Source organism: Taudactylus pleione, unplaced genomic scaffold (genome assembly GCF_031769625.1).
Source record: "Taudactylus pleione unplaced genomic scaffold, aTauple2 ptg000003l, whole genome shotgun sequence".
In the NCBI taxonomy this organism is placed as follows: domain Eukaryota; kingdom Metazoa; phylum Chordata; class Amphibia; order Anura; family Myobatrachidae; genus Taudactylus; species Taudactylus pleione.
Window position 1 is genome coordinate 3320269 of NW_028284406.1, and position 24757 is coordinate 3345025.

Here is a 24757-nt window from a genome sequence, read left to right on the forward strand (position 1 = left end):
AGATAAATAAAGACATTTCCTGTTGCTAATATCTGTCAGATATCTGTCCAATCTGGCTGGTTGGTATGAAAACCTGGTAATGTATGGGAGCAAATGACAGCCGATCATATGGTTTTAAACACTGGAAAACAAACCAAAAACAATTGTTCAAATTGGTAAAATTTTTGTGTTTTAACTAATTTGTCTGAACGACCATTTTTGTCTGTTTTCCAGTGTTTGTGAGCAAATGGTCGATTGTCCTTTGCTCCCACACATTACCAGGTTTTCATTCCAACCAGCCAGATTGGACAGATATCTGACAGATAATTGTATAGTGTATGCCCAACATTAGGCAGTAAACCACATAAAGGGCCTGATTCAGAGCCGCTCGTTCGCTCCGAGCGATGTTTGCCCAACTGCGCATGCGTACGGTTCGTTATGCGAATGCCTGCAAATTTGAGTGACAGAAAGAGGCGTATGTGGGTGGTAACAGGGGAAGGTGCTTGAAAACGGGGAGTGGAGATCCGAACGCAGGCGTGCTTAAAGGTCAAAACGGGCGTTTTATGGGTGTGCATAATTAAAACAGCAGCGTCATTGACCACGTCACTGGGTTATTTTATAGCCAGAACTGCTCGCAAAATTGTGGTAGCAAAAACCAACCACAAGAATAGCGAGCAGTTCATACGCTGGTCGATGTACTCGATTAATCTAATAAATAGCGGACATGACGTAGGATGCGAGCGGCCAGGGGGCGTTTTTTTCAAAAAAACGACCGCAAGTTTTGTTCGCTCGTTCAGACCTGGAGGCGTGAACAGACCGCAAAGAGCGAACGGTTCATTTGAATAGCCACCCCTATTTTCTGGACGAGCGAGCGCTAATTGCGTCCGGCTCTGAATCAGGCCCAAAGTGTTTTATAATCTGCCTTAACAACCACTTGTTCGTTAATTGCTATAGATTTCTTTAACTTGAATGCTCTTGTCAATGAAGTGTGTTATATTTATATTATCTATATGAAAAATCTGCTGGCCTAGCTCATATATTGCTGAGCAGGACATCTCCTGATTGTCAGTCTGTCTCTGTCAGTCCAGGCTGTAAGGAGCAGGGGGGGTGGGGAAATATTCTCCTAAGTGGTAATGCAGCTTTAATCATTTTAGTGCTGTATCCCTTATAGCCACTTAAAAATGGTGACCTTGGTTTATTTGCTGATTCTACATTACAGAACCATGGAAAACCTAGTATATGAAGGCTCCACTGTTTCCTAGGTGGCAATACAGATAATGAAACTAAAATACTATATATATATAAGTATTTTGGTTAAATGATGTGGGGAGGGTGGTGGAGATCTAAACTACAATATTCATAAACAGATAGTAAACTGAGGGGTATATTTACTAACGGTCGATTTTAATTCGATAGAAATCGATTAACGGTGTGTTTCTGGAGCTAAATCACACATTTACGAAATAAAAAAATTGTCTGTTAGTAAACGTGTGATATAGCCCCATAGATACAACAGCGATGTTGATCAATTTTAAATCGATTAAAATCGACCTTTAGTAAATATACCCCCTAAGAGTACATTCGTAATATGGGTCTGTAAATATGCGCAGTTAGTCAAGGAAGGGAGACATTCCTCCCAGAGGTAGGATCATATAGACATGAAGAAAAAACGAAGAAAAAGTAGCATTTAATGACACAGTATACACTCACAGAATGAAAACAATGATACATAAAAACAAATCCCCTGTGGTCTAAGGGCCTGTTGCAGAGATGCACGGTAATCCGATGGTTAGTGCACATCTCCGATGGTTAGTACACATCTCCGATGGTTAGTGCACATCTCCGATGGTTAGTGCACATCTACGACAATCCCGGCTGATGGTTGCAATGCTGCAAGGAGGTAATTTAATTTTCCCCTAGGCGCCCGCTGCATTTGCATTTTTGTTGGACGGTATTGCACAGCTGCTTCTGTGCGACCTGCAATACCGTCCATGTCTGAATGAGGCCCTAAGTCTATGGTGTAAATGTCCTAGCAGATGCTTAGATGTATAAGGCATGTCATTGAAGGACATGAAATCGCCACCCTGTGTTACATGTTCACCTTGGGTGTTTGTTGAATTATAACATTACAAAAACAGTGTTACGCTATGTTTCCCTTTCTTTTTTTTTTTTTTTTTTTTTTTTATAATTTCATGTCTATATGATTCTACATCTCTGAGGAGTAAGTAAAGTAAAAGTAAGGCACAGTCATATTGATTAACGGTGCCTAGATTGGCCGTCCGTGTATTAGCTAAGCATGGCAGTAAATTTATTACATTATTCAGACTGATGAACAGGGGCGTATCTACCCATTGGCCAGGATGGCACTCACCAGGGGCGCCGGCCAAAGGGGGGCGCCATCCGGCAGTGCCACCAGCAGCCAAGGGGTAGATGAAGCCAGAACTAGCGGCGAGGAACTAGCGGCGATGCAGCCACCGCCAGTCCCCCCGGGCTCCACAAGTGTAGGGCAGACCGCAGTGACAGCGGTCTGCCCTACACAGTAACAAATACACAGCTGCCAGCGGCGGCTGTGTGTTTGTTATAGCAGCCAGATAATTAGAGTCACACAGACTCTCATTGGCTGCTGCGGCCACGGAGGGAGACGGCTGGAGCTCAATCATGAGCTCCATCTTCCGGCTCCCCCGCAGCGAGTGATTGGAGAGATGTCATGACGTCTCTCCCATACTGCAGAGCGGGCCGGGATGCGCGGACAGCGGCGGTCGTCGGCAGGAGCCGGGATCAGGTAAGTTATTATTTATTTTTTTTGTTTCTGTGTGTTTTTTTTTTTCTGCCACTGCAGAGGGAGGGAGGAGGAGGGGGGGTGGCCGCTACTTGGGGCACTGTAAAGGGGTTGGCCGCTAGTTGGGGCAGTGTAAAGGGGGTGGCTGCTACTGGAGGCACTGTAAAGGGGGTGGCTGCTACTGGAGGCACTGTAAAGGGGGTGGCTGCTACTGGAGGCACTGTAAAGAGGGTGGCTGCTACTGGGGTCACTGTAAAGGGGGTGGCTGCTACTTGGGGACCTGTAAAGGGGGTGTCCGCTACTGGGGGCACTGTAAAGGGGGTGGCCACTACTGGGGGCACTGTAAAGGGGGTGGCCGCTACTGGGGGCACTGTAAAGGGGGTGGCTGCTACTTGGGGACCTGTAAAGGGGGTGGCCGCTACTGGGGGCACTGTAAAGGGGGTGGCTGGTACTTGGGGACCTGTAAAGGGGGTGGCTGCTACTGGGGGCACTGTAATGAGGGTGGCTGCTACTGGGATCACTGTAAAGGGGGTGGCCACTACTGGGGGCACTGTAAAGGGGGTGGCCACTATTGGTGGCACTGTAAAGGGGGTGGCCACTATTGGTGGCACTGTAAAGGGGGTTGCTGCTACTGGGGGCACTGTAAAGGGGGTGGCTGCTACTGGGGGCACTGTAAAGGGGGTGGCTGCTACTGAGGGCACTGTAAAGGGGGTGGCTGCTACTGGGGGCACTATAAAGGGGGTGGCCACTACTGGGGGCACTGTAAAGGGAGTGGCTGCTACTGGGGGCACTGTAAAGGGGGTGGCCGCTACTGGGGGCACTGTAAAGGGGGTGGCTGCTACTGGGGGCACTGTAAAGGGGGTGGCTGCTACTGGGGGCACTGTAAAGGGGGTGGCCGCTACTGGGGGCACTGTAAAAGGGGGACTTCTACTGGGGGCTCTATATGGGGAGGGTGGCCGCTACTGGGGGCAATGCATAGGGAGGAATACTACTGGGGGCACTACCTGAAATTATGGGGGGAGGGGGGAGCCAGTCCATTACATTGCCAGGGGCGCTCAGATCCCTAGATACACCCCTGCTGATGAAGAGGGATAGTATCCTGAAATACACTATCCAGTTTATGTTTACTTTTGTTATATTTTCAATTTGTGTCAGAGTCTGTGTTCAGATCCCGACCTCATTGCAGGAATGTTTCTGTCCAATAAGCCTGTTAAGCCAAATTCTAGGCTTTTTTATCTAATTTCTTAGCATCTTAATTGTGACCCTTAGTTGTCACTTTGGTTCCCCTGTCTACACTTCCCTTTTCTTACTTTGGGATTTATATCATTGGCAGAGAGGCCTATTTTACATCCAGGGGGTAGTTATAAATCGCCCCACCAAAAGATTGCATAAGGGAAGATGAATCTAGCTAGGAGGGGTTGTACAGAGGTGTACTTTTCAAGTCCCAGCAACTGTGTTACTCCATAATTGAACTCATCACCGGGGGACGCATAGACAAACACAGGGAGGGGTTTTCGATTGCCTGGAAACCGCAATCCCCAGCCCACACCATGATGACCACAATATAAATAGCATATAATACAAATTAATATTACAAATTAAATAAGTAGCACCATCTGTTGATCTTTTCAAATGCGTGAGCCAGTAATGATTACACTTGTGCACCAACTAGGAGATCTGGAAAACCTGCACTGTTAGGGGTGCACTGATATAGATCATCTATAGGATCAATTATTAATACTGTATAATAACACTATCTAGTGCATAAGGAGACCAATATGTACATATATGTCCAGGGCAGTGCTGGGTTCTTCTGCTGCTCCCCCGGACTCCCGGATTTGCTCTAATTCTCTGGAATAGAGCCTGTATCTGACATAAAAACATTCAGCTCAGGAAGGATGGCCCTACTACCGCATCTAATGGCTTACTGTTATTGCTGGTCCTGGATATGTCAGAATTATTACATACACCATACTTCGTATGACGTATATAATAGCTGGTTATATCCTCTTCATTACGTGACCAAACTTGCTTTATAATCAAGCATTTGGAAACCCCCCTCTACAAATCCTGCGTTTGCCCCTGGGACCATAATGAAATGTTATGCTGCCCATCCACTAGGCGATTACATTGAACGATTGAACGATAACAACATCGTTATCGTTCATTAATCGTTTGAAGATCGTTCACTTAAATGTCTAAAACGACCAGCGATGCGCGTGCCCGCTGGTCGTTTTAGACCATCTATCATCAGGCAAACATGCTGGTCAACCTGCCGACAGCATGTTAGCAGATGATCGATGTTCCTACACTGAACAACTGCTCGTTCAGTGTAGGCACATCACATAATAAACAGACAAACGACTACACGATTACAATGTCTATAATCGTGCCGTCTTTTGCCTGTCTTCTAGTGGATGGGCAGCTTAAGTCTGTATTACTTGTCTCTAACCTTCTCACCTGTCCCCTGTCTCTTTCTGTAGGGATCCTGCGAGTCATGTGGAGCTGGTGGACCCAACCTCTGGGCCTGTCTGCAGGTAACTGGCCTTTAATTGAGCAGGTGTAAGGTAGGTGTGATTCTTCTTGTGACTGACAGCTGCTTTCTGCATTCAGGATGGTTGCCACTACGTGGGATGTGGGGAGTCCTATGCCGATCACAGTACCTTACATGCCCAGGTGGGGGAGCCGACAGCACTAGCCCTTGTGTATGAGTAGCATCAGTGTGGTGGGAAAAGAAGTTCACTGTGTTGTTGTCCTACACTTTCAGGCCAAGAAGCACGATCTCACGGTGAACCTGACCACCTTCCGAGTCTGGTGCTACGCCTGCGAGAAAGAGGTTTTTTTGGACCCTCGGGCACCCTCTCCTACTCACTCCCAGTCAACCTCCCCCAAGCTAAACCACAGGGTGCGTCCCTAAAACTTTGTGTAAAGGGTGGAAGGACGGCTACTGAGCTCTGTACTTTTGCAGGTGTCTTCATTTGGTGTATATTGTGGAACGAGGAACTTTTCTGATCATATCTTTCATTTGTACCTGCTAACCTAATATATGTTACATGGCAACAACCGCATTGTAGGGTTCAGTCGCTTTAGGTCTACAGTGAGGATGGCTTTTGTCAATGGATATAACCAAAAAGGGTAAGTGGCACTGTGCAGTCACCCATCCATATAGAATGAGAACAGATCCTGAGAATTGTACTCAGCATACGGAACAGTCGACTTGGTAACATAATACTGTAAATACATAGGCAGACGTGCAGGTACTGAGAACCGCTTACAGTCCTAGACAAGTGGCACTGTGCAGATTTGCCGACATACATCACAATGACAGATACTAGGAATTATATCCAGCCCAAGGAAGAAAATAAGAAGTACTGTGCGTTTGTACGTACATACAGAATATGTTAGGTCAGGTTTAGGCTGCGGGGAGGGTTGGGGCTAGGCACTAGGGGGGGAGGTTAGGTTTAGGCACTATGGGGGGAGGGGTAGGTGTAGGAGGAGGGGGAGGGTTAGTATACCTCCCGACAGGTGTCGGTATCATAACCCTGTCTTGATGCCGGCGTCAGGAATTTTGACCGTCGAGATCCCAAGAACTGGCATCTTGTACCCAACACCCTGAGCCTGAAGATGAAAGGTATTAGGCTCCTTTACTGCCCAATATAAATTATGGGTGAGCGGATTCGGTTCTACTCGGTTCCGTTCAGATTTAAAAACCGAATCTTATTGGCTATCAGCTGTCACGAGTATTGGATAGCCAATAAGATTTGGTTTTTAAAACCGAACGGAACCGAGTAGAACCGAACCCGCTCACCCCTAATATAAATACAAATCATGGCATCACCACAATGATTATTCTGTAATCATCACCTGAAAGATGAATTTGTTTCCAGGTCTCGTACTGGCTTTGCTTTGATCCATGCTTGGCTGGGGGAACATCATAATGTCACTCTAGTGCTAGCTTCATACATCGGAGTCTATGTTCCCCCTTATTTTTCATAGAGTAGTGGCATTGATACCCATCCAGCCTGTTGGCACCAGTTGTTAGCATACAGAGCGGGGCAATATCGGGACCCAGAAGGACCCAAGATATGGCTTCTTTCCTAGTGTAACTTCATTGTTTATTTTAACTAATTTAACTCCATGCGATATAAATGTATTAGTTTTGGGAGTGGGTATTGTTTCCCTTTCTGACGATTCATATTTACTTTTCCTCAGACATATCACCCAGGTAGAATGCTTAATACAGTTCTCAAATAAAATTTACCCTCTTGCCGCCAAGTTATGAAGGTTATTTTTGTTTAATTCTTCAATAGCTTGTAACAGAGCACAGCGTGTAGACTAATACTAATATGTGTCCTCGTACACTGTTGGTCAGGTGGCGCCAATTAGCCCCTCTCGGCATGCCAGTCCCATGTGACATGTTCTTTACACACAAATACGTACAACCACTGGAAGCGACAAAACTATTTTGCTTGTGTACTCAGACCCCTGTGATATGTGACATTTGTATATCTGAATCTGTGTAAAAATGTCAGAAACGCGCGGCCGCGGATTTTCCCCGCGCCAAGTTCCGTTGTGCTTCATCTGCAACTTCGAACGTTTGTGAAACTGATTATTGATCGGTTAAAGTCGCAGCCTGGTGTCCCCAGTACATTGTGTGCGTCTTTTCATTGATTCTGTAATGAATATTGGGTCTGATTCACAGATGAACGCTATGGCGATTTTTAACACCGTTTAAGCGATTATCGGTGGTTCACGCATGTGTCACAGCCGATTGCACACGCACAGCAAATGAATTCCAATCGAGCTCGCTGTGAGGATTCACTCGCAATTGATTGACAGGTAGAGACTGTTCTGTGGGTGGCAACGAGGAGTTCTGGACAAAACGCGGTGTGTCGAGGCCATTACCTGGGCGTGTACTAGCCAGCGTCTGCGATCGAGCACGCAGAGAACAAAGCTCCGGCGCCTCAGTTATCGGGCTCATTCTGAGTGACCATAGACTCACTCGAGGAGTCGATGTTTTCGGGATCTGCGTCCAATGCTGCATATGTGTAGGGAGTTGCGAGCAGCTGTGAGGGGCTCCAGTGGGCGTCTCAATACGAATTCTGCCGGCTGATGCATTAGTATATTTTAGTAACTGCTAAAGCAGCAGAATTCACAAATGCGTTTGCATTAGCGTACAGCCATGAAACAGGACCATAATACGCAAAATATAAAGAAATATACGGTACGCTACTTCTTTCATAGCGTCTCAGCTGCTCTGGGCGTCTCTCTCCGTGTGGCACATAGATGCTACATGTATGAGGAAACACCTGTACATGGAGGCTGAAAGTGTGGCTGGGATTCTGCCCTTATCAGAATCAGTTGAATACTTCTCCAGGCCCTGATTGGTCCACATACATAGTATAATAGTTTCATGTTGGTTTTCCAACTGTAACATTGAGCATTACAGCTGAAAGCCTGGGTACACACTAGACGATTTCTCAGGCGATATGGCAAATTGGACCGATATATATCGTCCGGATCGTCTAGTGTGTATGCACTATGAGCGCTCCCACGCAGTGACATCTGGGTCGTTCCATCGGCCGTGCATGCACGGCCCATGGAGCTATCCAGCTGCCGTCGCCAGGAAGGCGAATGGTGCAAGCGAACGATGTATCGGGTGGTTGGACATTGGATCATGCAGTGTGTACGGATTACCCGAGCTATATCGTACCGTCGCATCTGCAGTCTGGGTACACACATTGGACCTCATTCAGAGCCACTCGCAAAAAGCGAGCGCTCGCTCTGAATGAGGGCGGACGTTTCTCTTTTAAAAGCCGGCCTCCTGGCCGCTCACTAAGCTGTGGGTGACCACCCACAGCTTTTGCGAGCGGCCAGGTGATGGTCGCTACCATCAGGCTTGCGACGAGACAATTGTGGTAGGGTCTCGTCTGCCGCAAGCCCCAGTGAGCTTCCGGCTCTAATAGAGCCGGAAGCTCACTAGTGACATCACTGGTGATGTCAGTAGGGCCGCCCACAAACGGCAGGCATTCCTTCAGGAACGCATCCGTTTGTACAGCCACCCCCACACCCCGCCTACAAAACGGGGCGAGCTGTCGATCAACATCGACAGCCGCCCCGTTTGTAGCGAGCCTCGGAGCGAGTGAATTTCTCACTCGCTAAGGGGCTTGCACACGCCGCGCGTGCGCAATGCTCAACCCTCGACCCGCTTGCGAGCGGGTCTGAATGAGACTCATTGTCCCTCTGGCAATGGGCAGGCACCATCTCCAGCACCCTGCTCACTGGGACAGTACAGCATTGGTCGGCGTGACATGAGGGTTAAAGTTTTCTAAAAACTGATCATATATTATATTACTTTTAGTATTATGATCATCGTCACATATATGACTTGGCTAAATGCTTTCCCTTATCATATACATGTAATTGATATCAATAATACAGAGATATCGCCCGAACTGAACATGCTGCTACGTTTATGTGTACAGAACATTGATACCTCTGCCCGTGGTATGTGGCACAGTGTATTGTCTATGATAAGTAAGATGCCACAGCGCCGGTATATTGTCCATGCCGTCTGTACCTTTACCTTCTGTCTGTCTCCTTCTACAGGACGTGCCAGCTACCCCTCACCCACTGAAGTCTGTCCCCATCGCAGTGGCTGATGACGGAGAGTCAGAGAGTGATGAGGATGACCTGAAGCCCCGAGGTAAGTGCTCCACCTGTAGGATTAGAGGCTGCTGATCTAGCACATGCCATTTCCATCTGTTTGCTGGCCAGCAGGGCGGCAGAATCGTCCACCCTTGAGTCACTCACTGTTACTGAGCCAGTTTGTACTCTCCAGTCATTGGTGCTTACATCATTTACAGATGGGTGGGGTCTGTGATAGCAGCACCTGATTGGACACCTGTCTGTCATGTTTCCTCTTTCGTCCGATCTGGGGGACATTGCAGACTATGGGATTAGAGTGGAGGCTAAATAGAATATTATTGAAGCTGAGCCCACCCCCCTTTCTAAGCCCTCCCACCATAATTCTGACTAGTCACTATTTGGTAACTAGCTATTTCCTTACACCAGTTTTCATAAATGTACTCCATGATATTTTGTGCATCTGAAAAGCTTATTGAGGCAGACTACAGGTAACTGTGATCCTAAAATGGATATTAATGACATTTGAATGAATGGGTTTAGGAGTTTGTGCATTTTCAATTGGTATTTATTTATTACAGGGTAAAACACACCTGCTGCTCAGTAAATGACATGGGGTGTTTTCACGACTCTCAGTCTAAATGGCTAGACCAATCAGAAGCATGTAAAATGTTTCATACTAATTCCCCCGGAGCTGATTGGTTTCCCAGTCTAAAGCCAGGTACACACTTGTACAGTCACACTTTCGATGCGATTTTACTTTTGATTACACTTATGATGGGGAGCAGGGGCGGACAGCCAAAATGCCAGAAGGGCCGATGGCAAGATGGGCCGGTCCGACGTCAAACCTCGGGCCGAGCAGTTCCGCCTCCTGGCGCTCTGCTCGGCCTGGGGTTACTGAAAGACTGGGTCGTGCCGCGAGGTCAGGCCCACGTGAGGCAAGGCCACGCCCCTTTTGTGGTGAGATCAAGCCCCTTTTGTGGGCCCACGCGCGCAGGGGAACTGTCAGGGCTGCTTATCAGCCCCAGTCCCTGCCAGAGTAAACAAGGTTCCGATTTGTGCGTACACGCCTTTACAATCTAACTTCCGATCCGCGAGCCTCATCTGTCCAAACCATTGTTGGAGACCAGCCACCACCATCTGCTGAGAATACTGCGTACACACTGCTGGAGTAGCATCGGCAGAAGCATCGGACAGAACGGCAATGCCTACACACTCCACATTGTGTCCGATATTGTGCCATCGAATCTGATGAATAAATTAAACTGCACAGGAAACACAATCTGCAGATACAACCAGTTTTTCCAGGGGACACACCTAAACAATATATCTGCAGACTGCGCGGAACATATGTTCTGCATACAGACTGCCTGGTTCATCGTGACTGACGTCACAACTGGGCGGGCATTTACATGCGCCCGCCCAGTTGAGCTGTCAATCACCGCAGGCCCGTACAGCAAGTGTACACACAGCACGATGCACCAATCTATCTGCAGCTATATTGGGCATCGGCTGTGGAGCAGCATCAAGAACTGTCCCGACGATTGTAGAGATGTGTACCCTGCTTAAGAGACTACATTTCATTACTTTTGCACCTAAGTAAGATGGAAATTAATATCATGTTCTATCATGTTCTGTTCTTATTTTCTATGTATGTGTGTGTTGATGTGGTGTTTTTAGTGCCCATTACTGTCAGTGCCCTTTATAAGCAGTGCCGGTTCAATCAGTATTCTTGTGTAGCCACTAATTGTACCAGGGGCATCTTTAGAGAGGAGGGGGCCTGTGTGCATCCCCCGTCACGGGCCCCCTCCTTTCACCCTGGCAGCCGACTGACGCAGCTGGACCCGGGAACTAGTGGTGCACCGCACACCCTGCACCCGTTATTGATACGCCCCTGAATTGTACCCACTAACAGCTCCTGCACCGTCATAATATAAAAAAAAAAATCTGAGATTTGAATTGTTTTACAGCAGCCCTGACGTGAGAGCTTGTTTCGGGGGTGCAGGCGTTGGGGATATGGGCAGGAAGATCAGCAGCTATAACATGCAATGGGTGAACCAGTAAACACAGATTATTGAAATGGCCCCGCAGGTAGAGGAAAGCAACAATTAGTGGTATTTGAATTACAAAGGGGCTGATGAAGAGTAAAACGTATGTCCGTTAGCGGTGTGTAATTTGTGTGAGTTGCGCACTGTGCGCCAGTAAGGACGATGCAGAGTTAAACGCGATTCATTCGCCTCCCTACCTGCAGCCTCAGGGGTGTAGCTGGGCTGTAATAGAGCGTTGTCGCCTAGGCAATGCTCAGTGAGAGGGTGTTGGCAGGAATTGCAGCGAGGTGGCCGGATGCCTATATACGCCTGTTATCAGTGTATCTATTGAACGGAGGACAGGGCTGGAGCAAGGACGCACTAATGGTAATGATGACGGGTAACAAGCCAGGTGTACAGATTGGAGCGTTCCGGCTGCAGAGACGCGTAGAACACAGCGTAAATACGCATTTAGCGCCATGCACATAGTGCGGGAGCAATCACAGCCGCCTTGCGTTCAGCTCTCTGCTTTAGCCTCTAAGGGGGAATTTAATTCTCGCTGCGGAGATGTAGCTCCCGGGTTAGGAGCCCAGAGCTATTCAGGTGACTGCATCGCGTCCGGCACTTAATATGGTAGATGCACCCAATGCCCGGGGCTTAGTCGTATTGAACTGCATCTCCCTAGTTAAGTGCCAGGTGCAATGCTGTTGCTGCATATGGTAACACCGCCACTTGCCCCGAGGCACTAGTTTACCTCAGGGTGCCAGCAGAAATGCACTAGTTTACCTCAGGTTGCCAGCAGAAATGCACTAGTTTACCTCAGGGTGCCAGCAGAAATCCACTAGTTTACCTCAGGGTGCCAGCAGAAATGCACTAGTTTACCTCAGGGTGCCAGCAGAAATGCACTAGTTTACCTCAGGGTGCCAGCAGAAATCCACTAGTTTACCTCAGGGTGCCAGCAGAAATGCACTAGTTTACCTCAGGGTGCCAGCAGAAATGCACTAGTTTACCTCAGGGTGCCAGCAGAAATCCACTAGTTTACCTCAGGGTGCCAGCAGAAATGCACTAGTTTACCTCAGGGTGCCAGCAGAAATTCACTAGTTTACCTCAGGGTGCCAGCAGAAATCCACTAGTTTACCTCAGGGTGCCAGCAGAAATCCACTAGTTTACCTCAGGGTGCCAGCAGAAATGCACTAGTTTACCTCAGGGTGCCAGCAGAAATCCACTAGTTTACCTCAGGGTGCCAGCAGAAATGCACTAGTTTACCTCAGGGTGCCAGCAGAAATCCACTAGTTTACCTCAGGGTGCCAGCAGAAATGCACTAGTTTACCTCAGGGTGCCAGCAGAAATGCACTAGTTTACCTCAGGGTGCCAGCAGAAATGCACTAGTTTACCTCAGGGTGCCAGCAGAAATGCACTAGTTTACCTCAGGTTGCCAGCAGAAATGCACTAGTTTACCTCAGGGTGCCAGCAGAAATCCACTCGTTTACCTCAGGGTGCCAGCAGAAATGCACTAGTTTACCTCAGGGTGCCAGCAGAAATCCAGTAGTTTACCTCAGGGTGCCAGCAGAAATGCACTAGTTTACCTCAGGGTGCCAGCAGAAATGCACTAGTTTACCTCAGGGTGCCAGCAGAAATGCACTAGTTTACCTCAGGGTGCCAGCAGAAATGCACTAGTTTACCTCAGGGTGCCAGCAGAAATCCACTAGTTTACCTCAGGGTGCCAGCAGAAATGCACTAGTTTACCTCAGGGTGCCAGCAGAAATTCACTAGTTTACCTCAGGGTGCCAGCAGAAATCCACTAGTTTACCTCAGGGTGCCAGCAGAAATCCACTAGTTTACCTCAGGGTGCCAGCAGAAATGCACTAGTTTACCTCAGGGTGCCAGCAGAAATCCACTAGTTTACCTCAGGGTGCCAGCAGAAATGCACTAGTTTACCTCAGGGTGCCAGCAGAAATCCACTAGTTTACCTCAGGGTGCCAGCAGAAATGCACTAGTTTACCTCAGGGTGCCAGCAGAAATGCACTAGTTTACCTCAGGGTGCCAGCAGAAATCCACTAGTTTACCTCAGGGTGCCAGCAGAAAATGCACTAGTTTACCTCAGGGTGCCAGCAGAAATCCACTAGTTTACCTCAGGGTGCCAGCAGAAATGCACTAGTTTACCTCAGGGTGCCAGCAGAAATCCACTAGTTTACCTCAGGGTGCCAGCAGAAATGCACTAGTTTACCTCAGGGTGCCAGCAGAAATGCACTAGTTTACCTCAGGGTGCCAGCAGAAATGCACTAGTTTACCTCAGGGTGCCAGCAGAAATCCACTAGTTTACCTCAGGGTGATAGCAGAAATGCACTAGTTTACCTCAGGGTGCCAGCAGAAATCCACTAGTTTACCTCAGGGTGCCAGCAGAAATGCACTAGTTTACCTCAGGGTGCCAGCAGAAATGCACTAGTTTACCTCAGGGTGCCAGCAGAAATCCACTAGTTTACCTCAGGGTGCCAGCAGAAATGCACTAGTTTACCTCAGGGTGCCAGCAGAAATGGACTAGTTTACCTCAGGGTGCCAGCAGAAATGGACTAGTTTACCTCAGGGTGCCAGCAGAAATGCACTAGTTTACCCTCAGGTTGCCAGCAGAAATCCACTAGTTTACCTCAGGGTGCCAGCAGAAATTCACTAGTTTACCTCAGGGTGCCAGCAGAAATGCACTAGTTTACCTCAGGGTGCCAGCAGAAATCCACTAGTTTACCTCAGGGTGCCAGCAGAAATGCACTAGTTTACCTCAGGGTGCCAGCAGAAATCCACTAGTTTACCTCAGGGTGCCAGCAGAAATGCACTAGTTTACCTCAGGGTGCCAGCAGAAATGCACTAGTTTACCTCAGGGTGCCAGCAGAAATCCACTAGTTTACCTCAGGGTGCCAGCAGAAATGCACTAGTTTACCTCAGGGTGCCAGCAGAAATGCACTAGTTTACCTCAGGGTGCCAGCAGAAATGCACTAGTTTACCTCAGGGTGCCAGCAGAAATCCACTAGTTTACCTCAGGTTGCCAGCAAAAATGCACTAGTTTACCTCAGGGTGCCAGCAGAAATCCACTAGTTTACCTCAGGGTGCCAGCAGAAATGCACTAGTTTACCTCAGGGTGCCAGCAGAAATCCACTAGTTTACCTCAGGGTGCCAGCAGAAATGCACTAGTTTACCTCAGGGTGCCAGCAGAAATCCACTAGTTTACCTCAGGGTGCCAGCAGAAATGCACTAGTTTACCTCAGGGTGCCAGCAGAAATCCACTAGTTTACCTCAGGGTGCCAGCAGAAATGCACTAGTTTACCTCAGGGTGCCAGCAGAAATCCACTAGTTTACCTCAGGGTGCCAGCAGAAATGCACTAGTTTACCTCAGGGTGCCAGCAGAAATCCACTAGTTTACCTCAGGGTGATAGCAGAAATGCACTAGTTTACCTCAGGGTGCCAGCAGAAATCCACTAGTTTACCTCAGGGTGCCAGCAGAAATGCACTAGTTTACCTCAGGGTGCCAGCAGAAATGCACTAGTTTACCTCAGGGTGCCAGCAGAAATCCACTAGTTTACCTCAGGGTGCCAGCAGAAATGCACTAGTTTACCTCAGGGTGCCAGCAGAAATCCACTAGTTTACCTCAGGGTGCCAGCAGAAATGCACTAGTTTACCTCAGGGTGCCAGCAGAAATGGACTAGTTTACCTCAGGGTGCCAGCAGAAATGGACTAGTTTACCTCAGGGTGCCAGCAGAAATGCACTAGTTTACCCTCAGGTTGCCAGCAGAAATCCACTAGTTTACCTCAGGGTGCCAGCAGAAATTCACTAGTTTACCTCAGGGTGCCAGCAGAAATCCACTAGTTTACCTCAGGGTGCCAGCAGAAATCCACTAGTTTACCTCAGGGTGCCAGCAGAAATGCACTAGTTTACCTCAGGGTGCCAGCAGAAATCCACTAGTTTACCTCAGGGTGCCAGCAGAAATGCACTAGTTTACCTCAGGGTGCCAGCAGAAATGCACTAGTTTACCTCAGGGTGCCAGCAGAAATCCACTAGTTTACCTCAGGGTGCCAGCAGAAATGCACTAGTTTACCTCAGGGTGCCAGCAGAAATGCACTAGTTTACCTCAGGGTGCCAGCAGAAATCCACTAGTTTACCTCAGGGTGCCAGCAGAAATGCACTAGTTTACCTCAGGGTGCCAGCAGAAATGCACTAGTTTACCTCAGGGTGCCAGCAGAAATCCACTAGTTTACCTCAGGGTGCCAGCAGAAATCCACTAGTTTACCTCAGGTTGCCAGCAAAAATGCACTAGTTTACCTCAGGGTGCCAGCAGAAATCCACTAATTTACCTCAGGGTGCCAGCAGAAATGCACTAGTTTACCTCAGGGTGCCAGCAGAAATGCACTAGTTTACCTCAGGGTGCCAGCAGAAATGGACTAGTTTACCTCAGGTTGCCAGCAGAAATCCACTAGTTTACCTCAGGGTGCCAGCAGAAATTCACTAGTTTACCTCAGGGTGCCAGCAGAAATCCACTAGTTTACCTCAGGGTGCCAGCAGAAATCCACTAGTTTACCTCAGGGTGCCAGCAGAAATCCACTAGTTTACCTCAGGGTGCCAGCAGAAATGAACTAGTTTACCTCAGGGTGCCAGCAGAAATCCACTAGTTTACCTCAGGGTGCCAGCAGAAATCCACTAGTTTACCTCAGGGTGCCAGCAGAAATCCACTAGTTTACCTCAGGGTGCCAGCAGAAATGCACTAGTTTACCTCAGGGTGCCAGCAGAAATCCACTAGTTTACCTCAGGGTGCCAGCAGAAATCCACTAGTTTACCTCAGGGTGCCAGCAGAAATCCACTAGTTTACCTCAGGGTGCCAGCAGAAATCCACTAGTTGCGGGTTTACAGCACAAGCAAGTAAAGTAAATAGCTCCGGGCACTTAACCAGGAGCTACATCTCCGCGAAGAGAAGTGAATTCCCCCTAATTGTTATGTTTTTCTGTATTTGTCTTCCATCCAATTCGGGGGACATGGTAACACTGGGTTGTGGCGCACGGTAACAGGATCTTGGACGCGTTTACATTACCTGCAAAAGCTCAGGCTCCTACTCCTCCTCGCTTTGGTTTGTACAGTGCCAGCTGGAGTTGGACGATAGGTGTTAGGCTGCCTATGATCGCCACTATTTTTTCTTTCAAAGTGTATTACTTTTTGCCTTGTTTTTGGGATTCCTGAAGCAGACTGAGGAGGCACCATGGTCAGTACTCCTCCCTGCTGCATACACATTCCCACCTTGGAATGGGCTCCATGGGGCACCCAGTGACTGCAGCTGGCAGGGAGTGACTGGGATCCCTGGGTCATCTAGGGCCTTGGGCTGCCCACCACATATACCTGAAAAGCACTAAAAACCAAGTTTTTTATTTTATTTTTCCTGAATTTATATGAATAAATATAAATTTTTATGACTTTTGTTATTTTTTTTATGTACAGCCATCCATTGACCACCTATTTATTTGGAACAGACTTAGCTGACTCTCTTCTCCTTCCCAGGCCTTACAGGAATGAAGAACATCGGCAATTCGTGTTACATGAACGCGGCTCTGCAGGCCCTCTCTAACTGGTGAGAACCCGTCTTCTCCATGCAGTGATATCAGTTGCGATTCAGCAAGTCGCTCAGCGTAGCTTAATATACCCCATTCCTCCCGCCAGCCCTCCGCTGACGCAATTCTTCCTAGAATGCAGTGGCCTAGTGCGGACAGACAAGAAGCCGGCGCTGTGCAAGAGTTACCAGAAGCTGGTCTCCGAGTTATGGCACAAGAAACGGTGAGCGACATTCTCTTCCCTTCCTTAGAGACATTGGGGGACTGGTGTAAAGTTGGACGTAACTGTACTTTCTTGGATAAATACGCTCTTTCGTACTGCTCGTGCACGCCAAACAGTCTTTTGCGTTCATCCTTATGCTGAATTGGACCCTTTTTGCGAATTATGCTTAGAGAAGTGGAACTTGTGAGGGAGGGGGAGTGCAGACTTAGGGCCTGATTCAGACCCGCTCGCGAGCGGGTCGATGGTGGGCCAATGCGCACGCGTGTGCACAAGCCCCGTAGCGAGTGAGAAATCACTCGCTCCGGGGCTTGCAACAAAACGGGGCGGCCGGCGATGTTGATCGATAGCTCGCCCAGTTTTGTAGGGGGAGGGGGTGGCTGTACAAACGGAGGCATTCCCAAAGGAACGCCTGCCGTTTGTGGGCGGCCCTACCGACGTCACTCGTGATGTCAGTAATGGACTTCCTGCTCTATTAGAGCAGGAAGTCCACTTGACATTGCGAGTGCTGAGACCCTAGGCCCTAGGGCCTAGGGTCTCCTCGCAATGCTTATGGTCGCGATAATCGCGACAATCGCCAGGCTGCTCGCACAAGCAGTGGGTGGTTACCAACAGCTGTGCGAGCGGCCTGGAGGCCGGAATTTTAAAAGAAAAAGGCACGCCTCTGAATCAGGCCATTAGTCCTAAAACAGCTATTACACAAATGTGACTTAGCGATACCACAACAAAGATCTATATGTGTCTGTTAGCGGTTCCTCACCCCTGGTTTAAAATACGCACTGTCGGTGATGGCGATCAGCAGCCACTTCTGATTGGTTGGGTGTGTTTTGATCCCTCCCACTGCGCAGCAGGAAAGCCTTTTCCCATCAAGTTGCATATTTATTCTGTGTTTGCGTCTCTATTTATTTGTGTTTTACATGGTTAAAGTGACTAGTATTTATTACTAACACTAACCCAGACACAGACATGGCTGTCTTTTGTATATAACACTACTGCCGGGTACACATTACCTGACCCCACAATGCAACGGCCGTTGGTGACGATGAACGACATATCGGACGGTCGGTACACACTGCACGATCTGGTGACCGCCCGCCCAATATGTCTTTCACCGCCACCATTGAAATGGTCAGCGTTGGCAGCTGGGTCGCTCCGGCGCATAGTGGGTACACACTAGATGATGCGCGGGATCAGACGACATATCGACTAGTGTGTACCCGGCTTACCTTAAAGTACTATATTGGGTACAAATTGGGTACTGTAACTCTATTACTAACACTGTCAATCCTTACCTCCTGGCATGAACCAGACGCAAATGCTACTTCTTTGGACTAGTTTAAACCGGGCGCCAATACTATTATGTTCTCCTTGCGTAAATCAAGCGCATATGCTAATCTCGCAGAGCTGGACACATCTGCAAGCGGTTCAATATATATCGCCTTATGAGGGCATATTATTTTGGTTTTTAAAGTAAAATGCGTTGTACCCAACGTCATCCCTTCTGCGATTGTGTCAGGCATTACAGGCTAATGTGTTTGTGTTCCTTGGTGAGTACTAAGTACATTTTTGTTTTGTTTGTTTTTGGAAAAAAATATGATCAGGATGGTGATCTGTGTAAGTACATTTCTTTGTGACATTTTCCTGGGAATAACTTTATTTCATGCTCAGCCCTAGTTACGTGGTGCCCTCTAGCCTGTCCCATGGAGTCAAGCTGGTTAACCCCTTGTTCCGGGGGTATGCCCAACAGGTGAGTCATAGCATTTTGGTCTCACATTTAACTTGAAGGAACAGTTATACTGTAAATCCAGTGGCTCATTGTTATATGATACTGTTGGACAATTCTATTCCTGAGGTTTGTGTCCCTCCCCTACCGTCACTGGCCCACGAATGCACTAAGGAACTTCTGTCGACATGAGAGGCCTGTATGCCAAGAAACGGGGCATCTAGTCTACATGGTTGTATTTTACAGGACACTCAGGAGTTCCTCCGTTGTCTCATGGACCAGTTGCACGAGGAGCTTAAGGAGCCCGTACCCACATATAACCAGGAAGAGGAAGAGAGGGAGGATCAGCGGGAGGTTGACCGTGGCACAACAGAGGATGACTTCCTGTCATGTGAATCCGGTGGGGAAATGGGTGATGGAGATTTGGGAGGAGGGGTGGGCTCGCTGGCTGAGATGGAGCTGTTGATCCGGGAAGAAGCCGGCAGGTCCATTTCGGAGAAGGAAAAACTGAAGGAAAGACGACTGTCATACCACCACCGCAGAACCAGCTCCGAGCAGGCGGACGAGGATGCCGATGTAGATACTGCAATGATACCAGGTGAGACAGCCATAGAACAGTGGCTAGAAAACATACCTCCTCGTGGTTTATCTCACGTGGGGCACTCATAAGTTCCTAAAGTTCTAGATCTCTTATTGTAAAACATTTTTACTCTTAAAACTGAGGGATGCTTCATTCCAGAAAGTATAGCTTGTTAATGCGTGGCAGGCAGGGGCACTGCCACTGCACACAGCAGTTTGTCCACTAGGTGGCGCTTTTGTAGTCGAATCAATAGATGTTGTGTTGTTTACCTCAGCAGATTATCCAATATGGTGGAACGCTATGAAATGTAAAAATTCCAGAGAAACAAGGCCGTCTTTGTAAATGACATATACCCATATGTTACATTGAAAATAAGGTGAATTCACACCCCACTAACAACTGGATTGCTTAACTTTCCTTCTCTCTTCCACCCAGAGCCAGACAATGAAGCCTACATGCACTGCTCCTCTCGGCCTTGCAGCCCTCATCCTACCGACGCGCATCCTAAGCTTTCTAGCAGCCCACCTCGTTCTAGCCCCCTGCGCTCAGCACACTCCTATATCTTAAAAAAGGGTAAGTGGTCAAAATAACGTAAGAGCCAAAGTTTAGGATTACCAACAAATATTCCACTGAATCATTAGCCAATCAGACACCGGCTTCCACTGTCTAGCTTACACTAGACAGATAACATCTAATTTCTGATTAGTTGCTGTGCAATTTTCATTAGCGCTAAAGTGGTGGCCTGTTCTTATTTCCCCGAACGAGTTATTTGCACAAGTCTCGAGCAGTTGTCCTTTCCCGTTACCCCATTGTAGGGGACCAGTGTCATATTTTATTACCCTTGGTCAGTCTGGACCCCTTTTCCCTGCCATAATGTTTTTACCATAGAGTTCTGGTGCTGCCCCTCACAAATAGGGTGAGGCATTGTATGGGTTAATGGCGGGCTGTTTGATGCAGCTCTTCAAAAACTCTGCAATTGAATCCACTATTTGTTCATCTTTCCTGGGACTGCCCTATTTCCACAGACAATTCGGCATTAGCGACATGCAGTGAATAGGTGAGCACTCTTTGCTTATCCTCACTCAAACTCTTTTTCACAAATATGTCGGTTTTCAAAGACTTTACACGACTAGGGTTTAGCCGTACTATCCTTGTGTGTAACCTAACTCGTGGGTCTATGGCACAGGTTCTTAAACTTGGTCCTCAGGACCCCAAACAGTCCATGTTTTCCAGGTCTCCTTGCAGAATCACAAGTGAAGTCATTATCTCCACCTGTGGATCTTTTAAAATGTGTCAGTGAGCAGTGAGTACACCTATGCACCTGCTGGGTGACCTGGGAAATGTGTCAGTGAGTAATGAGTACACCTGTGCCCCTGCTGGGTGACCTGGGAAATGTGTCAGTGAGTAGTGAGTACACCTGTGCACCTGCTGGGTGACCTGGGAAATGTGTCGCTGAGTAATGAGTACACCTGTGCACCTGCTGGGTGAACTGGGAAATGTGTCAGTGAGTAATGAGTACACCTTTGCTCCTGCTGGGTGACCTGGGAAATGTGTCAGTAAGTAATGAATACACCTGTGCCCCTGCTGGGTGACCTGGGAAATGTGTCAGTGAGTAATGAGTACACCTGTGCCCCCTGCTGGGTGACCTGGGAAATGTGTCAGTGAGTAATGAGGACACCTGTGCCCCCTGCTGGGTGACCTGGGAAATGTGTCAGTGAGTAATGAGGACACCTGTGCACCTGCTGGGTGACCTGGAACACGTGAACAGTGTGGGGCCCTGAGGGCCGAGTTTGAGAACCACTGGTCTATGGTAATGCTTCCTTACATATAGCTTCTTGTAGGGCTAATTGCACTTTGTCTCCACTTTAGTTTTATCCCCTCAACACCCAGGTCAGCATATCCTCACCAAGTCTCTGTCTGTGTTTCGCTGCAAAGTCACTAAGTTCTCCGGCAATGCAATTTCCTGCTACTTCAGTTATTTGCCCTGTACTAGATGAATGAGTCCTACTAATTCTTCCTGCTTAAACCGTCCCTCTCTCCTTGCTCTGTATTTATTAAATCTATATAAATGGAAAATAAAAACTATAAGGTTTAGAGTCCCTTTAAATACACTTTTTAACACAGCCTCAGAGGCACTTCAGAGTACATCTAAAAATATATATAAACCTTCATGCATCATTTTTTCTAAGCTTTAGTCATTTGCTTTGCTATTATCCACACTATACGTTCTAATTGCTTAGGGTGCCGTGAATAGCGCAGCATTATGAAATAATGACTTGTCCACTTGGTTTGCAGCACAAGTCACGAGCGGGGGGAAGCGTCGGACTGAGGTCAAATATCGCAGCGTGATCTCTGATGTCTTCGATGGGTCCATCCTAAGCTTGGTGCAATGTCTAACATGCGACAGGGTAGGTGTCTTGTTTCTGCACCCGGGGTGGATTTCTAACTTCTGCACCAAATGTTACAATTGGCTCGATTCAATTGGACGCAAATTAAATAGCAACAGGACGGAGCTCCCGGAGCTATTCAATTCTGCGCGCTGTTAGGTCGGATAATGCCCGTTCTCGCGCCTTAAACATGGTGTTTAGTCCCGAGACCGGGCATTCTCCCACTAAACTTCCTGGCGCGATGCTTTTTCCGTGGCGCTAAGGGCAGAACACAGCATCGCGCCTGTACTTTTGACGGATTTCTGCTCGCACCCCTGAGGGATGCGAGAAGGAATCCTTAACAGCGCCCGGAATTGAATAGCTCCGGGAGCTCCGTCCCGGCGCTATTTAATTCGCGTTCAATTGAATCGAACCCATTATGTCAACATTTTATTGGTATTGTCTGTTTGTATGAGCTGTTCGGCAAAGACTCAGAATCAGTAATACAGGCTGTCAGGCTGTCATATTGGTTGCTGCAGACATGGGCGAGTGATCCTGTTACCTAAATTTAAGTTTAATTTTGGAAATCCACAATTCGTGGTCCGTCAGTCAAAATGTTTGCTTTATGGTCTAATATGTGCATAATCGGTATCCACAAACCTTGGACATCAGTATCTGGAGCTGCCACATTGTAACTTTAATACAACGTGACCCACATCTTTTTTGGGGGGCAGGTGTCCACTACCATTGAGACTTTTCAGGACCTGTCACTGCCAATCCCAGGGAAGGAGGACCTGGCGAAGCTCCACTCCAGCATTCATCAAAGTGCGCTCTCCAAACCAGGCACCTGCGTAGACAACTACAACTCCCAAGGCTGGCTGACCTTCCTAATGGACTATATCCGCAGGTACCTGCTGAAACAAGTTTAACCTGACTATCCAGCTCACTGATTACAGTCGTTTTATTTTACTTTATTGCTTTAAACAGCGAGCAGTTCCTTGTCTCAGTTATAATCAGTGCTTTATCAGTTATAATCTGACAGAATTGAGCATCGCTTCACACTTGTTAGGCGCACGTATATTTCTCCTGCGCCCCATTGGTGTACACAGAGAGTCAGGTAATGGAGAACTATAATATCATGCATTAGTAGGTATGACATATAAAGCAACAGGCCCCGCTCCTGTGTAACTCTACAGACCCCGCTCCTGTGTAACGCTACAGGCCACGCTCCTGTGTAACGCTACAGGCCCCGCTCCTGTGTAACTCTACAGGCCCTGCTCCTGTGTAACTCTACAGACAGCTCTCCTGTGTAACTCTACAGGCCCCGCTCCTGTGTAACTCTACAGGCCCCGCTCCTGTGTAACTCTACAGGCCCCGCTCCTGTGTAACTCTACAGGCCGTGCTCCTGTGTAACTCTACAGACCCCGCTCCTGTGTAACTCTACAGGCCCTGCTCCTGTGTAACTCTACAGGCCCCGCTCCTGTGTAACTCTACAGGCCCCGCTCCTGTGTAACTCTACAGGCCCCGCTCCTGTGTAACTCTACAGGCCCCTCTCCTGTGTAACTCTATAGGCCCCTCTCCTGTGTAACTCTATAGGCCCTGCTCCTGTGTAGCTCTACAGGCTTCGCTCCTGTGTAATGCGACAGACCCCGCTCCTGTGTAACTCGACAGGCCCCGCACCTGTGTAACTCTACAGACAGCGTTCCTGTGTAACTCTACAGGCCCCGCTCCTGTGTAACTCTACAGGTTGTGCTCCTGTGTAACTCTACCCCTTCACACAATGCTTCCTTTAGTGTCAATTACTATATTGATAATAGCGTGCATTTGATCTGACATTCCTTGTACGTCTGGGTACCTTCTCACCTAGGTTTGTGGTCTCCTGCATCCCAAGCTGGTTCTGGGGTCCGGTAGTCACGCTGGAGGACTGCCTCGCTGCTTTCTTTGCGGCTGACGAATTAAAAGGTAAGGGGCACTTGTTTTACTTTTACCAACAGAGCTTTAAGTGTACTATAAGACATTATTATTATGTAGGTAAATTCTACTCGGCGCCTCTGGATTTAGTGTTGAGAAGAAGCATTGTTACAGGTAGTTACAGGAGTGACATAACTTTTTAACTGCTCCACAAGTCTGCTCTAAAGTGACGCATGGCTGGTGGACCTGTCAAAACATAGTTTAGTATTGTTTGCATCCAACCAGATGTCTTATCTACATTGACGTACATATGACTTGTGTCACAAAGTAGGATGAAGAATTACATTGTATATAGGTACTGCCTATTTCTTTGTTTCGATTTTTGCTGGCTAATAGAATAAAAGACATTGACAACAAAACTAATCTTCATTAAATGCCTCATATTTTTCAGATATATTTATATACAGCTTATTAAAATTATATCTAGATGTAAAATGTACAGAATATTGGGTTATATAGGCCCCTTATCGTCAATGAAGAAGAAAATAAAAATACTGTTTTTCCAAATTATTATTAACGTCTATAATATAAACCTGCTAAATGTCTGTCTACCGCATGCACAGGGAGAGTCACAGATTGCAGGAGGCCAGAGATTCGTCCTGAGGCCTCAACTGTTTGTTGGCTGGGTAGCAGCAGCTGTCGCTGTGTGTATCGCAAAGTGCGGCCCCAGCATCAGGGACAGAGTTAGATTCCGAGACCGAGAGAGAGAATAGTACAGGGTTCCGCTAGCAGAGACCTGAGCCGGCCGCCTGTGTCACGGAGCAGCCTGTAAGTCTGTTTTGATACTACACAGACAAGCTCTGTATAAGTTCTTGTTATCTGTAATTAGAGCCGAATGGGTGGGGGGCAGAATAAAAGGGGAGAGAGAGAGAAAAGAAGGGGGT

The 24757-nt window shown here is 47.9% G+C and overlaps 1 protein-coding gene across 1 annotated transcript in view; it reads left to right on the forward strand.

Moving 5' to 3' along the window:
- The window catches only part of USP20 (ubiquitin specific peptidase 20), a 52750-nt gene that overhangs the window by 12159 nt on the left and 15834 nt on the right, over nucleotides 1-24757 (forward strand). The window contains exons 3-14 of the mRNA XM_088466584.1: nucleotides 5242-5295; nucleotides 5372-5434; nucleotides 5526-5663; nucleotides 9368-9464; nucleotides 16964-17033; nucleotides 17123-17236; nucleotides 18902-18980; nucleotides 19203-19554; nucleotides 19972-20109; nucleotides 21832-21944; nucleotides 22637-22809; nucleotides 23770-23864. Of these exons, the coding sequence (XP_088322710.1) occupies nucleotides 5242-5295; nucleotides 5372-5434; nucleotides 5526-5663; nucleotides 9368-9464; nucleotides 16964-17033; nucleotides 17123-17236; nucleotides 18902-18980; nucleotides 19203-19554; nucleotides 19972-20109; nucleotides 21832-21944; nucleotides 22637-22809; nucleotides 23770-23864 (1486 nt within the window). The remainder of the gene's footprint in view (nucleotides 1-5241; nucleotides 5296-5371; nucleotides 5435-5525; nucleotides 5664-9367; nucleotides 9465-16963; nucleotides 17034-17122; nucleotides 17237-18901; nucleotides 18981-19202; nucleotides 19555-19971; nucleotides 20110-21831; nucleotides 21945-22636; nucleotides 22810-23769; nucleotides 23865-24757) is intronic.